We start from the raw sequence: 16,763 nt of genomic DNA, 5'->3' as shown, positions 1-16,763 counted from the left end.
CAGAGGTGCTGCTAGAAATAAACCAAGCTGGGATCCCACACGCTGCGCTGGCACCGCAGGCCTGAGCTCCCAGTGCCGCGTGGAGCCACCAGCCCAGCCCTCCTGCGTGAAATCCTGTGCACGCTGCTTGCGGGAACGCGTTTCCCTGTTCCACTGGAGGGTCCAAGGCTTCTGCCTGCCAGAAGAGAGCTGCCACGCGTCTAAATCACAGATCCCGCAGCCTCTCCTTCATCCGACTTCTCAATTGCGTTTTTCTGCCATTTAAAAGTTAGTTTCAGGCACAAACCAATCAGTTTGTAGGCTGTCAGGAGGTTTAAATGAATTCCAAAGCAATTTAAAACACTGAGAGCTGCAGACTTTTAAAATCAATATTTTATTTTACTTGAATGTGCAAATAAATATAAAAAAAACCTACATTCAAAGAGCTGGCAAAGCAATTACAAGCCCCAAAGCAAAGATCCTTCAAAAACATGGAAGAACAAACCCTCGATCAAGATCGTGCAAGCAGACAAGACGGCAGTCAAGCCCGAACTCTCAGCCCTCCGCAAACCCCTCTCAACCTGCTCTGCCTGCTGATTCTGTTCACGTCGTTTGCTGCCATCGCTCTGGAGACAACAGCGCTGCAAAGGGCAAAGTCCTTCTGAATGGGTGCAGGTTATAAATTAAGGTTTACAAAATAAGGATGCTTAAAAATACCTGAAGTACACTTAAAAATGGGGAGATGGAAGGGGACGGTGCCTGGGGCCGCTGCCCTCCGACACCTCGGACACTTGGAATCAAATGCGTTTTAAGCCACAAGTTGCAACCTATTTTCTAGTAAACATTTGTATCATAAAACCGTAAAATTTGGCACGTTTGTTGCCCCCACTGAAGACAGCAGAGAGGAACAGGACTGAGGCGTCCCCGACCTCATCAGCTGCTGTTACCACTGACTGAGACCAGAGCAGAGGCAGAACCTTCAGCTCATTTCAGCAAACAAAACTTAAGGAGCCCCAGGAACACAAACAGGAGCTCGCGATGAAGTCTCTGCCGGCAGCGGCTGTGCCAGCAGCCCCAAGCACCAGACCGGCTCCCTTTTTCCCTCCTACAGATGATTTTGTGAAGAAGGCAAAGAGACAGCACAGTTTGCCCTCAAACGTACCCCAAAGGCTGTTTTTTCTGCTGTCGAGTGAGACAATCGCAAACCCAAATGCTGTACAGTGGCAAGAGCCCAGGAAAGATCCGAGAGGCCACTACGTGGGTCTGGCAGAGATCAGAACAAAAAATCAAAGCCACATCAATATCTGGGAGGGGTGCTCCCCCAAAAGCCAGGGAAAAGTTGGAAGCAGAGCTGGAAGGAGGCTGGCCCTGCCTCGAGACACGATCTTCACGACACACTCCATGGACAGCGCACGCGTCCTTGGCCCCGGGAAAACGAGAGCGAAGTCGCGAGGCTGCAGGACAGACACAACTTGATCTTGTAGATTGTTCAATAGATGAAGTCAGACAATCGGTGTAGGGTTCTGCACGGTTTGGAGCGGGGTCTTGTTAGGTTTCATTTGGAAAAAGCTTATGTAGAAGTACAGAGGGTTCAGTGGAAAAGCTCGTCTGCGCTGGCTGCGGCTGGATCTGCCCGTGACAGATCTCGTGTGTCACTGCAAAGACCCTGTGGGAACGGCGAAGCATCCAGTGCACACACCACGCTCCACGAGCTCCATCTACCGCTGTCAGTGAAGTGGCACAACCCAGCAGAGCCACGGAGTCCGGGCACGCTGAAGGGAAGCGAAGCGCCTGGGAATGCCGACTCCAGAGGCTGCCAATCAACATGTGAAATACAATTCAAAAAACCCCAACAGGCCAGACCTCACAATGGACTTTCCTCCCCATGGATATTCCTCCCCATGCACATGCTCCAACGGCTCCAGATCCAAGAAGGCTGAGTGTGCAGCACGTCCCAAGTTCACGGAGCAACAACACGGGATCCTGTGCCCATCAAGCAGGGGAAGGCCCCGGGCCCAGACTGCCTCGAGCCTCTTCCCTTAGTTCACGCTTCACAACACTTGGTTGATGAGCGAGAGCTGGAGTGTTGCGTACGCTGCTCACCCTTCTCTCGGTTTTGGCATTTTCCTCACCAGAGCACCAGTAAACACTGCGTTCATCGCCTTATTAGTGCACGCGGATAACGAAGAGCCCGCAGCAGGGCCAGCGATCTGTGCCGGGTGCTCTCAGCACCTCCCGGCACACGGAGGTTACACTGAAGAGTTCCACAGGCTCCAAGACGGCATAAATTCAGGAAGATAGGGAACATTAAACCCTTCGGAGTGGAACCAGCTGCCTGCATCTGCTCAGACACCAGCCCAGCCCTCCAGCACTGGAGCGAGGGAATGTCTGAACGGTGAGCGGCAGCGCCCAGAGCCCTGTTCCCATAAAGCTTTTAGAAGTCTCTTCATGATGGCTGGGGGATCACACTGCAAGGAGACAAGTCTATGCCATATGGAAAATACATCGTAATCCAACGTAAAATGCTGTTTGGATAAATATGATTAATACATACATTGCATTCCCACCACTATTCTCAGAGTAAATGTGTTTCATCAGCGATGCTCCTAATTGTCTCGGTCCCAGAACAAGTCTCTGCTCAGGGAGAAGCTGGACGGCGACTGTACTGAACTCTGTATCTGTTCACAGGGACCCCGTGGACGTTCACTGTCTCACAGGTGGTTTTACAGGGCACCATCTCCTCGTCTTCATCTCCCATTAACCAGTCTTGAACTACATCAATGGCCTCCATGGTCACGTTCTCTTCAAGCCACCTGTTGTGCCACTCCTCAAACTGCTGGTGGTGCTTCAGCAGCACCATTGGCTGCACCTGAAACAGGACAGGAAAGATCACTGAGTGGTTTCTGGGGAGAAGCCAAACCTTCAACTCTTTGTACGTCCAGGATGCACGTGCTTTACAATCCAACACAACCAGCAAACACGGAACTGCATACCTGCATTTAAAGATCCCTATTTCTTAAAGTTTGCCACTCCCCCTTAAAATTGGCCTGGCAAAGAAAAGGCTGCTAAACTAAACCAAAGTACAGAGCATTTACCAGCTCTCCTCCATGTTTCATCCAACACAGAGAAGTAACTTCTGGGTGCAGAGTGCAGGAATTCAGCCACAAGACTTCTTATGGGTACCTGTCTTTTGGCTCACATCCTCAACCTCTGCCACCGCCCGAGCTGCAGAGAGAGCAATAGGAGATGCACCTGCTTGGCTCGGCAGAGCGCTCCCCGCCGGTACATGTAATCCTCTGAGTTCATGATGAACATCATCTTGTGGGTGTTGAGCTTGAACCGGCAGTCCACGTTGCAGGCACTTTCCACCCCGATGAGCCTCTTCCAGGAGCTCTTCACTTCGCTGCGCAGAGCCCTCACTTGCTTACACTGCCACTTGCGAAACTTTTTTAGGTTTCTAGAACAAAAGAAGGATTAGGAAGCACTTGTCATGCTTGGTTGTCCATTCCCTTAAGCTAGCAGCACTGGTGGGACTGCTCCTCGAATACTGTGTTCAGTTCTGGGCCCCTCACCACAAGAAGGATGTTGAGGCTCTGGAGCGAGTCCAGAGAAGAGCAATGGTGATGGGGCTGGAGAACAAGAGGAGTGGCTGAGAGAGCTGGGGGTGTTTAGCCTGGAGAAGAGGAGGCTGAGGGGAGACCTCATTGCTCTCTGCAACTCCCTGAGAGGAGGTTGTGGAGAGGAGGGAGCTGGGCTCTTCTCCCAAGGGACAGGGGACAGGACGAGAGGGAATGGCCTCAAGCTCCACCAGGGGAGGGTCAGGCTGAACATAAGGAAAAAATTTTTCACAGAAAGGGTGATTGGTCCCTGTCCGAGGCTGCCCAGGGAGGGGGTTGAGTCCCCTTCCCTGGAGGGGTTTAAGGGACGGGTGGACGAGGTGCTGAGGGACATGGGTTAGTGATTGATGGGAATGGTTGGACTTGATGATCCAGTGGGTCTCTTCCAACCTGGTTTTTCTATGATTCTATGAGCAGAGCCGACAGCACGTGTATTACATTTGTATTTCCAAGTTTAGTTTTCAGACTCTCCAGGATCATCCTCCACACAGTGACAAATATGTAGTGAAAAAGGAACAAATCAGATCTCGAATTCCTCCCAGACGGGCCTGCTCAGACACTCTCGCTCCACCCTAAACACAGTTTCATCAACAAACATGCGCAGCACACTTGGGATCCCGAGCTGAGCGCGCTTCCCTAGAGCTGCTGGTATGGCACATCACCCCAAACCACTGCCCCGCGCGGAGAGAGGAAGCGGTGCCTGTGGCTGCAGCTGTGACTCACGAGAGGGAGCGCTCACCTCTGCAGAAAGACCGGTTTCAGTAAGAAGCCATCATTCTGGTTGTTTGGAGCTCCCTCTACCCCAACATACTGCTCCATGTAGTTCGCCAGGTGCTATGCGACAAGAGAACGATTTCAAGTCAGGTTTTGCCCTCACCAAGACAAACACGGCTGCACAGAACTACTTTATTTCCAAGCTGCTGGGGTCTCACTTGGCCCCACGCTGATTTACGTTGAAGCTCTTTTGCCAACACACCCATTTCTGCCCATGACCACAGCCCCACAGGTAATATTCCCACACTGCAGGTAAACTTGTCCTCCTGGCCAAGTCTCATATTTGGGAACCAGGAAAGCATTCTTAGACACCTGCTTTGCCTGTGGGACAGCAGCCTCCATAATCACTGCAGTACTACCTGGACCTCCACAGGATCTTCTGTCTGGGTTTCTTCCGTGTCCAGAAGCTCAATGGTCATGATCACCTGCCCCTTCCGCTGGAGAAACATCACCTGTAACAAAGGCACAGGCTCAAGATATTGGACACAGAGGTTCACCATAAAATGCTCTATATTTACAGGTCATTTGGATGACAAATAGGAGCTAGGAGAGAAGCAAGCAGCAGGGCTTTTAGTGAGCAAGTACTCCCCTTTCCTGCTTGTGCTCCGGTTTTGGTGCCTTCTCCCCATACTGCGCCCTCTCACCATTGTGGCCTCGGAGCTTCCAAGCCCCTTTCTCCCAGGTTAAGCATCCCAGTCACTTTATGAAGGTGCCTGGCAGCGAGTTCTCACCTTGAAACAGTTCTCATCCGCCATGCACCGCTCAGCCTTCCACTGATAGCTGGTCTCCTTTGCTGCCCGGACACACCTTGAGGACAAGTTACCTCCAGCAGCACCTCGCTTCCTCTCGTTCAAGTAGAGCTCGACAACCTTCAAGCAGATGTCATCGCTCACAAGATGGTGAAGCTGCCATCAAAAAAGGGGGAATTCAGCCAGCGAGGCTGGGCCAAGAGTTAACTCTGGTGCATTGTGAGAGGAGACAGCTCCCACAGCACCGCACCTCAGAGCAGCACTGGAGGTTTGACTCCAGACTCTGCACCCTGCGCTCTCTCTTTCATTACTTTGCAATAAAAGAACAGAGAAGAGTGCAGGGCTGATGGGCATTAACTGCAACAAGATGATAATGAGAAGATAGGTTTCAGTAGAAACAATTGGACTTTTTTTTGAGGGGGAAGAGCAGAATTCTAAAAAGACTGTAACTTAAAACATGTTGGAAAAAGCCAGGAAGGGTAAATCCCCTATGGCAGTCCCTGTTCTGAAGCTGAACTATCTCACCAACCTCTGTTAGGTACACAACTTTCTTATGAATTTGCTTTAACTTTAGCAAGTCCTCCCATTGCAGAGCTCAGGGAGAAACCTGTCTGCCTAGGGAAGGGAGACGCGCAGCCACCCAGATGCAGCAGAGACGTCACATCAGTTACCTGGCGGACAATATTCTGCACCAGCTTGTCCATCGTAAAGCCGATGTAGGCGTGGATGGTGAACATCTCCCTCAGCGTGTCCTCGTACTGCGTCGGGTCGATATTCCCGTCCAGCAGGCTCCTCACCATATCCAGGAACGCGGGGTAGTATTCCTCCAGTTCCACCTCACCTGGGTGGAGGAAAAAGTACGGTCACTTAATGCACGTGAGAGGCAGAGCGAAGGCAAGAGGTACAAGGGACAGCACTGCCCAAGGACTGCAACACTCAGTACTGAGAACACCTTACATACAGACTACGGCTACTGCGAGGTGCTGATTAACTGTAACCACTTTCTCTCGTGCCTCTCCACCACTGCTTTGTGTAGGCAACTACTTCATCATGGAGCCATTTGCATTTCCAATCAAAGCTAAAAGATCCCTACCACGAAACACTGGAAAAGATCTGAAAGCAGTGGGCTTGTGTGACATCCCTCTGAACTCCGCGTGAGAGCCCTCTGAGATAAATCACAAACCGGCTATCCCATTACATCATCCACAAACAACAAACACAGTGGAGGTTTGCACCTCTGCGTTCCTGCTGGTCTCAGATACAAACGATTGAGCCCCAGCAACCCAGGTGTGAAGAACAGATTACATCCTGGCTTATTCTTACTTGGTTGCTTCAGTCTCAGTTCCATGGCTGGATCGTTGGTTCTTTCTTTTCTTCCCTCACAAAGCAGTTTCTCTCTCTCTTTTTCAGTCCGATATTCTAGAAGTTGCTTCTGAGCTTGGCGATAAATCTTTAGAAGCCTCGAGCACAGAGTCTGGTGCAGGCGGAGGAAGAAATACCAGTTATTATTGACAAAGAACAGACTGTAAACGTCATCCAGAGTGTTGTGGGGCTCAGCAGCTGTAACGTCGCAGAAGGTTGCTTTGGTCTCCAAAGGACTGCTCGGAGGCCCAGGCACGTGTTTTTTCCGTAGTTCAGGAGTATCGAGGTTCTGCCCCTGGTGGTTTTCTCTGTCCTCATCTGTCGATTCTTCAGAAATGCTGTGCTCGGGGGGCTGAGAGAAAAACAGCTCAGGGATGAAGTGATGCACGATCTGCCGAATGGTGGCTTGATCCTCCTTTTGGATTGTAGGCTGCCTTTTCACATAATAGCTGATAAGAGACGCCGCATCTTCCAAAATCTGCTTATCTTCATAGATAAAGATAAGATGAGGCTCGTTTGTGGACGAACTTCTCCCCTCTGAATGCTGCTCCTGATGCTGTAATCAAGAGACAAATAGATAAAGATCCTTCCAATCCATGCTCAAGAGCCATTCCTGCCAGAAGAAATAAGCCAGTATTAATGCTGTGATTGGGACAGTCATTTTCCACCGAGAGCTCTCCAGAGCACCACCATTTCAACAGGGTCCCAGGGGCTACGTAAACACCTCGATAATACCAGAAGGGAAGGACACGCAGGAAGGATTGTTTACGAGCATACGCACCTCATCGTAGACGCTCTCGATCTCGTTCAGCAGGCTCTTGGAGCGCAAAGCTTTGGTGTCGTTTTGTTTGAAGTTGACGGCCTGGTGGTCAAGGGACTTCAGGTAGGCTTTCTCGTACTGCTCCCGCCAGATCTTGTTGAAGCCCTGCTGGGCCTCCCGCCACTCCTCCTCTTTTGCTTTCAATCTGCATGAACGGATGATCCACTTCAGTTCAGAAAGCAACCACAGAAATACACACAGAGCATTTTAACTTTCAGAATTCCTGGAAGGAATAACTAAAGAAAGCACCACCACCAACGGCAAGTTACCCTTTGAAACAACATCTATAGAAAACAGTTTAAAAATGCTTTAAACGTTCTCTATCAGTTTTTTAAGACGCCAAGTGAAGACATGAGAATGGGAATTACCTCTTCAGAACAACAGGAACTGCAGTAACAGGGTTTTTCTTAAGACTCTCGATGATCTCAGGTGCTTTATCACCGTAGATGCGATAGATGGCCCTGCGCTGGATCACTTCTGACGTTCCTCCCAAGCAATCATCCAGCCGAAATTTCTCCTGATCCTCCTGTGTCAGTCGTGAGAGTTTTTTCTGCACGCTCTCCAGCACACGGATTGTGGCTAAATTGGTCTCCAAGACAACATCCAGCTGTGAAAACGTTCATAGAAGAGACAGTGTGAGGACAGGCACAGCACGAGACCAGCAGCGCTCAGGGTATGGCTCACATTCCAGCACCATGGGGCAGAGCCAAGAAGCACCAGCAAGGTTTCTTACTGAGAAACACACCTCCAAAGACCCCATGCCCCAAGGACAACATGCTTTTTAGATCTGGACTCAGGCCTAGGCATAAGGAACAGACTCCAAACAAGTGGAGAAAACAAACTAGCTCAAACCAATGAAGAGTAAGAGAACTTCCAGGATTTGGCTACCAATTAATTGAGTCAAAATCCTCAAAGACTGAAGTTTTGCTTCCCGAGGAGGTAGGCAGGCAGAAAAGCAGCTCAGCAGCAGAGGTACCTCAAACCGCTCATCTTCACAGCGGTGCAACTGCTCCTCGTAAGGAGTCTTCTTGGAGCTGACAAAAGTGGAGTCTTCAGACCAGGATGGAAATGAAACCCACGTATCATTTAACACCTGCAACAGCGCAAAGACACGTCCTTGAGCAAAGCCTAATGAGCCCAGAGCTGTTCCCATGGGGTCTGACACTTCTTTGGTTTATTTTTGCAAAGTCCTTCCACGAGTTCCCATTGGAAGGTCCAGACCTAGTTCATAGAATCATAGAATCACCAGGCTGGAAAAGACCCATTGGATCATTGAGTCCAACCATTCCCATCAATCACTAACCCACGTCCCTCAGCACCTCGTCCACCCGTCCCTTAAACCCCTCCAGGGAAGGGGACTCAACCCCCTCCCTGGGCAGCCTCTGCCAGGGACCAATGACCCTTTCTGTGAAAAATTTTTTCCTAATGTTCAGCCTAAACCTTCCCTGGTGGAGCTTGAGGCCATTCCCTCTCGTCCCGTCACTTGGGAGAAGAGCCCAGCTCCCTCCTCTCCACAACCTCCTTTCAGGGAGTTGGAGAGAGTAATGAGGTCTCCCCTCAGCCTCCTCTTCTCCAGGCTAAACACCCCCAGCTCTCTCAGCCGCTCCTCTTGTTCTCCAGCCCCTTCCCCAGCTTCGTTGCTTTTCTCTGGACTCGCTCCAGAGCCTCAACATCCTTCTTGTGGTGAGGGGCCCTCAAAAGTCACTGCCACGACAGCTCCTCAGAGAGGAGAGCTCTGTGTGGACTGTGCCAGGCCCCGCTCAGAACACTCGACAGCACCGTCACCAGCACCTCAGAGCTCACTCTGCCCACGTCAGCAACTTAAGGACAGGGGACTGAGTGGCCAACAGCAGAGAACAGGCTGATCCCCCAGTACCTCCTTGCAAATGGCTGTTCTTCCACTGCACTTGGGTTGCTGATAGGTTTTGGGGAGAGCCCGGTAACTCGACCCTATGCGTTTGCAGGAAGCATAATCAATCTCCCGACTCATTCCATCCCCAGATCGGTCGCTCAGTGGAGAAGCAAACGAAAGCTCCTTCACGCCAAGAAAGGACTTGAACTGTGCAAAGAGTTCTGGGAATTTCCTTCAAGACACAAGAAAGCGTAGTTCATTACTTCACTCGGACAGTTTAACGTGTGTCATAAAAGTGAGGGAGAAAATCTAAACACACTTAGCATTGCAATGAGAGTTCTGTCACGAGCAATTTACCTCTGTTACCATTCTCTCTGAATTGCTTTATGTGCTTTCTGACTTCAACAATCTCCCTTCACAACTTCACAAATGCTCTGCTTAGCCAACTGAGGAGTCCCTGGTCCTGGCCTTGTGACTCTCGCTCCTCTGTTGGAAGCCAAACTGCCTGAGAAGCTCACATCAGAGAGTTACAACTGTTTATCCTTCTCTCAGCTCCAACCTAAGATTGAATGTTTATATTTGAGAGATTTGGACAGGCAGCGCGAACAGATCACCCTCCAGAATTCACGGGATTCTCTGCCCTCAGTGACTTTGAATAACACCAGGCAGTCTGCTGCTCAGGAAGGTGTCAATGGGATACACAGAGAGGGGGAAATATCCTCCTCAAAACGCTCTTTAAGAGCTGTGTACATCAGTTAAAAGGCTCAGATTTCATTACTCCTCCTTATGGATTAGGCTTCAGTTCCTTGTATGCTACCTAGGAGATACTTCTGAAGTTACATCCAAAACTTCAGGAATAAAGTTCACAGTGTCTACCAAAAACTAAAAGAGCAAGACCTATAAAAGTCCCCCAGAGCAGAGCACACAGTCAGTAACTTACCCTAAAAACGGTGTAACGAGCTGGAGCAATTCAGAACCAGAAACCAGCTCCTGGTTGAAGAGAGCAATGCAACGCAGAAAATTTTCATAGACTTCCTGGCTCTTCAGCACCCGCCGCACCTGCAGCACAGTTTGGAGAGACACAGTCAGAGCCCCTGAACACCATTTCTATTTAGTTCATGTTCTAAGCAGCCCGAACCTTGGGTGCAGCGACAAACCTCTGTCTGCACTGCAACATAAAAAGAGAACATGGATGGAAATGCCCAGTTCAAACAACAACTTTGTGTCTACAGATGGTACCGGGAGGAAACACTGCTGAAAATGGAGAAAGACACGGCTGTATGAGACAAGCCTTCAGGAAAAGGTTCATTATCAGCTTCTATTCATCTTCCAACCCCACCTATTTTCTCTTCATCCATCTTTCTCTACTACTTCAAATGTCAATCGATCGCTAAATACTGACACACAGATCGTTTAGAAACCCAGTCATTTAATAACCACCTTAATGGCTGAAACTAAGCCCACTAACTGTGAGAACAAGCCAATCACTGACCTTGTCGAAGAAGGAAAACTCTTGTAGTGTTCCATATTTTCCCACTGTCGCTACGGACAGATCTTTGGTTCCTCGCAGTTTCATTTTCTTCTGTTAGAAGAATGAAACAGTTATCCTTAAAATGTTGTGACTTAAATGCTACCAAATTCCGCTACACTGACACATAACGGCTCCGAGAAGGCTGAAACTCAGCACGTCCCAACCAGCGCCCCAGCACCGCTGTGTCCAGTCCTCCACTGCAGCCTCTATCGAACGACAATTTCTTTGTACAAGCAATAAGTTGTCCCTTGCCAGGACAATACTTTGTACAGAAGATCTTGATATTCAGTATTCAACGTTACCTCACGTTACCTCATACTTCAACAGTTCCTGTTGTCTATAGTCAAACTTTGACATTTTCTTTCTCATACCAAGACCTACATACTTTGAAGACGCTGCTTGTTACGACTTTATCGAAGCCATTACCTAAACACAACGAGTAATATCAGGTTATTCTAAGTTTTTATTTCCTAAAAGATACCTTTGCCGGGCCAGAAACGGGGCGCAGCAGCAGTGGTCTGGATCGCTTTTTGCTGTGTTCCAGATTCTTCTCGTGCTCGGTCTTTTGGACGCTGTTCACTTCACATGGTCCATTTCCTGTGAACTGAAGTAAATAAACAGTGACATCAACGTTCTCTTCCCGACTGGTGCAAATAAAGAATCTGACACAACAGAAAAGGACAGAGAGTGTGCAGTTAAGTCACTTGTTCTGCATAATTCCAAACAGCAAAGAGGAGCAAAGTTCACCTACTGGCTGAACGTTTCTCCATGATGTTTGGCATTCCTAAAGCATCTTTATGTATTCCACAAACAGAGAGAATTCAATATTCTGCCCTGTTCTAAGCACACACGTACCAAAGACCTCTTAGCCTCTGGGAGGAACTGTCCAAACTCGGAAAGCAGATCCTCCTGTCCCCGGAACAGATTTGCCACTTCAGTGAACACCTCCTCCTCTGACATGCCTCGGAAGGGCCGGCCTTTCGTGTTCAGCTGCTCCTTCTATAAAGACACGCAGAGATGTTAAACAGAGTCCAAGCCAAACCTCGCTCTGCAAGAAAACTCCTCAACCCCATAAGAGGCAACATCCCTACGCTATACGAACTTTAAATAACTATCAGATAGGCCAGGGTTCTCACAGAGCATCCTTTCACACAAAATACCACTATCTCAACCCAAGGTTAACAAAGACAGATCTAGGTGTGACCCCTTGACCCGAGGAAGTTCTACAGTTTTCATCCTTCTGTCATTTCATGTGAGCAGCTGTGAGACGTGTAGGGGACAAAGGCTTGTGCTGGGTTGCTGCAGGAGGCTGGTCAACAGGCAGACGTTTCACCTGATGAACAACTCAAGCAGCCACAGTGCAAATCCCGCAGGTAGGCGGCTTTTTACCTGGTAAGTATGAAGGATTTCTAAAAAGGATCTGTAGATTTCTGGATGGTCAAGAAAACGTGTTTTGATCTTGTTGACGTAACTGATAGCATTGTTGAACTCTACAGAATCAGACTCCAAAGGAATTTGGGATTTATCTTCTTTGTAGGGAAGCTGCTGCCTAAACTCCTCGGAGCAGTCGCTGTGATTGTGTGAATTCTCCTGGGAGTAGTGGACCAGGAGCCCGCTGCCAGGGAGCGCGCTGGGAACCGGCTCCGAGGGCACCTGGGGACAGAGACAGGAGAAGTGACTGGCACAGAAACACAGCAGCAACTTCAACATCGACCTCACACTGGGACTCTCAAGCTGCTTAGCTAAAAAAGATCACCACGTAACAAAGAAAGAAAAAAATATCTCATTAGCTAATATGTTTCCCTTCCTAGTTTATTAACACTATCAGTTAAAACCAGCCCACAAGTTGTATCTGGCTTATGACCCGTCTGGCTCAGAATCGCTTTGCCTGCCACTGTGCTTCAGAGCGTGAACAAAACACACGCTGCGGTCTCTGTCACCACTGTCTCAGTCCAGAGGAACTGTCAGTTTTAGAAAACATTAAAACGTCAGGCTCTAAGAGATGCTACATTTCTAAGCAGCAGAGAGATCCAAGGGAACTGAGATGTAAAAGCTATTTACTGCTGCTAATTAGAGCCAAACCACAAGTTGATCAGGAGAATTCAGCAACAGCCGTTTCAGGCTCCACAACCACACAGCAACAAAGCAGAGGCAGCCAGTGGGTGTTCTAGCTGGTGTGTCATCGCAGGATGTCAGCAATCGCACGGGCCACACCTGACCTGCATTTTTTCCTATTGCCTCAACCCATCTCCCCATTCCTCAGTGAGGTCTGGAAACACCACTCTTCCAGGAACTCTTTTTTTCAGTCTGTCACTCCGTGCACCACGTACCTAGGATCTACATAAACGTGTCAAGCCAGTTGCAATTTCAATTTTCAGAAGCGCTGAAGTATGTGGAGCTGCAGTGGCGCTTCGTGCAGCAATATCACTCTTGTCAGCTAAACTAACAACTGGTTGGGGAATAAAGATTTAAATTTATACCGTACCCATTATTATAGACTTTGAAAGCCATGTGAAAACTTCAGCAACGTGGAATACGTGTGAACCTACGTGTCCTGAACCGTGCACGAGATGTGCATAGCGACAGATGTAGCAGGATTTATTGCGAGAACGTGAGCTCCTTAACCCACCTGACTATTCAAAGGTGACTGTATACTCAGCTTCCCGTTCTTTGGAATTTCTATCCTGTAGCCCAGAGGGAGGAAGGCATTGAATCCTACGATGAGGTCGGGATGCTCGTGGAAAAGCTGGGAAACACGTCGGATTACTCCTGGTGTGTCAATGCTGAAATTGAGAAGGGTTTGTTACTTGAGTCCAAACCAGAAACACAAACAAAGTGTAGCAGATTACAGAGATTTGCGAAGCTTCTGGCTTCCTAGAGAGGCAAGTTTGGGGATGTCAGACTCAGAAATCAGCCCAAGGCTGCCCGCAAAGGCAGAGGGGGTCCCTAGAGCCACCCCGGGACTTTCACCTCTGGCTCTTGAACTCCTTCATGATCTCCAGGAAACCGTTGTAGGTGGCAGGATCGCTGCCGAAGCGAATCTTCACCTGGTCCAGGTAGGAAAGTGCATCCTCCACCTGTGGGGCGAGAACTCAGGTGAGGTCCAGAAAGAGGGGATCAGGCACCCCATGACCCCAGAACGGGAACAGGGGCACCCCATGACACCGAGGAAGGTGGGAACAGACCCCAGGGACAGTTCTAGGATCCCAGAACTGGAACAGGGACACCCCACGGCATCGAGGGAGGAGGGCACAGACGCCGGGGGGAGCCCCAGGATCCCAGAACGGGGACAGGGACACCCCACGGCATCGAGGGAGGAGGGCACAGACCCCGAGGGGGGCCCCAGGATCCCAGAATGGGAACAGGGACACCCCACGGCATCGAGGGAGGAGGGCACAGACCCCGGGGGGAGCCCCAGGATCCCAGAACGGGGACAGGGGCACCCCACGGCACCGAGGGAGGAGGGCACAGACCCCGGGGGGGGCCCCAGGGCACAGAGGAGGAGGGGGCGCAGCCCTGGCGGAGGCATGCCGTGCTGGATGAAGAGGCCCCGAGGCCAGGGCAGGCCCGGGGCGGGGGGATCAGGGCTGTGGGCAGCGTGAGGCTCCTGGGGCGAGAGGAGAACGGTGGGCAGGGACCCCCGGGATGGGGACGGCGGCACCGGAGGGGAGCAGGAGAGGGGGACAGGGCCAGCAGGCCCGGGGGTGGGGGGTCACGGTACAGGGTGGGGAGAACGGGGGCGCCCCACGGGTGGCCGGGGGGAGGCCCTGGGACCGCCGGGTACCGGTACCGGGGGGAGTTGGGGGGGGGGGGGGGGTCGGGCAGGGCCGGGCCGGGCCGGGCCTAGGGGGAGGGGGCGCGGGGGGCGGCCCTTTTAGGGGCCGCGGGGAGTGAGGGCGGCCCCGTGCGGGGCAGCGACCGCACTCACATGCACCGGCAGCTTCTCCTGCGCCGCAGCCCGTCCGCCCCAGCGCGGGGCGCTGCCCCCCCGGCCGCCGCCCCCCGCCGCCATGTTGGGAGCCGCGCGCCCCCCCCACCCCCCGGCCGCGCGCGCGGGGCGGGGCGGGGCGGCAGGACCCTGCGCGGCCACCGTCGGCCGGCGCGCGCGCGCGCGTGCGGGGCGGGGCGGAGCGGGCCCTACGTAGCTCGTCGGCCGCGCGCGGAGCGGCGAGATCTGACCCTCCGCGGCCACCGTCGGGCGCCGCCCGGGGCGCCGCTGACTTCCGGTGTTTCGAGTGCGATGGCGGGAGCGGCGCCGCACGCAGGCCGAGAGCGGCCCGGCCCGGGGTCCCCTCATCCCCTCCGCTCCCTTAGGCCGCAGGGTGAGCGCCCTCGGGCCGGGGCACTGCGGGGGGCGCAGGCTGGGGTGGCCGGGGCTCAGCCCGTCACGGGTTAGCGGCGGGTTCCGCTCTGTGTAGGGGGATAAAATGCGGGCTAGGGTTGGCTTTGGAGTTGTTCTTTTCCTTATTTCTCTTCCCGATGTGGTTATCGCGGCGGTAGCGGCAGCAGCAGGGTGCCGAGGCATCGCTCCAGTACGGAAAGGGGCTCCGGGAAAGCTAGGGAGGGGCTCTTGATCAGGGAGGGCAGGGATAGGACGAGGGGGAATGATTTTCAGCTGAAAGAGGGGAGATTGAGGTGAGATCTTAGGGAGAAATGTTTTGCTGTGAGGGTGGGGAGGCCCTGGCCCAGGTTGCCCAGAGCAGGGGTGGCTGCCCCATCCCTGGAGGGGTTCAAGGCCAGGTTGGATGGGGCTTGGAGCCCCTGATCCAGTGGGAGGTGTCCCTGCCCGTGGCAGGGGTGGGACTGGATGGGCTTTGAGGTCCCTTCCAACCCAAACCATTCTGTGATCCTATGATCAGTAGTCTCTGAATGTCTACAGCGTGTGTGTGCCAGTTTTCCAGACCCCCCAAGCCTATTTCCCCCTTTCCCAGCTCCATGTCACTCTCCACAGTTTAATATTGGAATTCTGAGATGCTAAGTCAAATGGATAGAAAGAGAAACCCGCAAGCTCAGTTCTGGGTGTTTATGCTATGTTATCCTGTTTGTCTTTCATTTTTACACAGTGGAACTGATTTGAGAGAGTTGTCTGGTACGAATCAGGCTTGCAGAAGGATTTCTTTGGTCATACTTGCATGAATTTTCCCCATCTTCCTTTCTGCACTTTACTGCCCACATTGCCTTGATGTTCTGGAGTGGCTTGTGCCAACGAGGGGTGGTCTTAGGGCAGCAAAATTCCTCACCAATTGTGTGAGCAGCCTGTATTATTGCAACAAATCCACCTGTGGCTGGGGCAGCTTGGTCAGCAGCTGGGTCTGTGTACAGCCAGCAAGGCACCAAGTGGGAGATAAAGGCGTTACTGGGTAATAGCATTGAGCTTAAAATATGCCACTTTCTCTAAACGGTCCCTTGTCACCAGAGAATCTGAACTCAGTAAAACTGGGTCAGAGGAAAGGCAAGGAGGAGAGGGGGTAAAATAAGCCTTGCTGCTTGTTTCTCCTTGGAGGGTGATAGCTGCATCACTTAACAGAAACTTAGAGGCCTTTCTTGCCTTGCCCTTAAACTTGCTGCTCATATTGGAATCCAGAATATTTGTCTCTTATTACGTGCTGGACTATTCTGGCTGCTGTCTTGCAATTGCAGCTTCCAGTCACGACGCTTACACGCTGCCTCTGGATTCAGCAGTCTGGCCTCCTTTCTGATGCCTGCCCAAGCTGTTCCTGCGTGGCTTGTTTCCCTTCCACAACACAAAGGGTGCTACCAGCCTGTTCAGTGCAGGAGGGGCGTAGACCTTCATGTATTTGCTAGCATGTCCCAATTACTCGCCATTTGCAGCGTCCCAGGCTGGCGTGGACTGATGCAGTGTACGAGCGCTGATCATCCTTTGAGAAGTGAGCGCAGCAAATGCCTTTCAGGAGAGATGTGGGTGGAAAATGGATGGCAGGACAAGAGGGAATGGCCTCAAGCTCTGCCAGGGGAGCTGGTTTGGGCTGAACATTAGGAAAAAATTTTTCACGGAAAGGGTGATTGGTCCCTGGCAGAGGCTGCCCAGGGAGGGGGTTGAGTCACCTTCCCTGGAGGG

At 51.6% G+C, this 16,763-nt stretch overlaps 1 protein-coding gene across 1 annotated transcript; it reads right to left on the bottom strand.

Annotated features, from left to right (window-relative positions):
• Positions 1-354: 354 nt before the first annotated feature.
• On the bottom strand, positions 355-14,840 carry SIN3B (SIN3 transcription regulator family member B). Its single transcript, XM_069878244.1, has 20 exons — positions 14,836-14,840; positions 14,613-14,717; positions 13,655-13,761; positions 13,314-13,467; positions 12,074-12,337; positions 11,540-11,683; positions 11,166-11,288; positions 10,646-10,735; positions 10,094-10,212; positions 9,178-9,385; positions 8,278-8,394; positions 7,670-7,908; positions 7,263-7,446; positions 6,443-7,037; positions 5,791-5,960; positions 5,102-5,275; positions 4,730-4,822; positions 4,336-4,430; positions 3,232-3,436; positions 355-2,848 (listed from the first exon to the last, which is right to left on the bottom strand). Exons 2-20 carry the CDS (start codon positions 14,694-14,696, stop codon positions 2,618-2,620), a joined length of 3,396 nt encoding a protein of 1,131 aa, XP_069734345.1. The 5' UTR covers positions 14,697-14,717; positions 14,836-14,840; the 3' UTR covers positions 355-2,617.
• Between the last annotated feature and the right edge of the window lie 1,923 nt (positions 14,841-16,763).

The sequence above is a fragment of the Phaenicophaeus curvirostris genome, chromosome 28 (assembly GCF_032191515.1).
Source record: "Phaenicophaeus curvirostris isolate KB17595 chromosome 28, BPBGC_Pcur_1.0, whole genome shotgun sequence".
In the NCBI taxonomy this organism is placed as follows: domain Eukaryota; kingdom Metazoa; phylum Chordata; class Aves; order Cuculiformes; family Cuculidae; genus Phaenicophaeus; species Phaenicophaeus curvirostris.
This window is presented reverse-complemented; position numbering and strand designations above follow the sequence as displayed.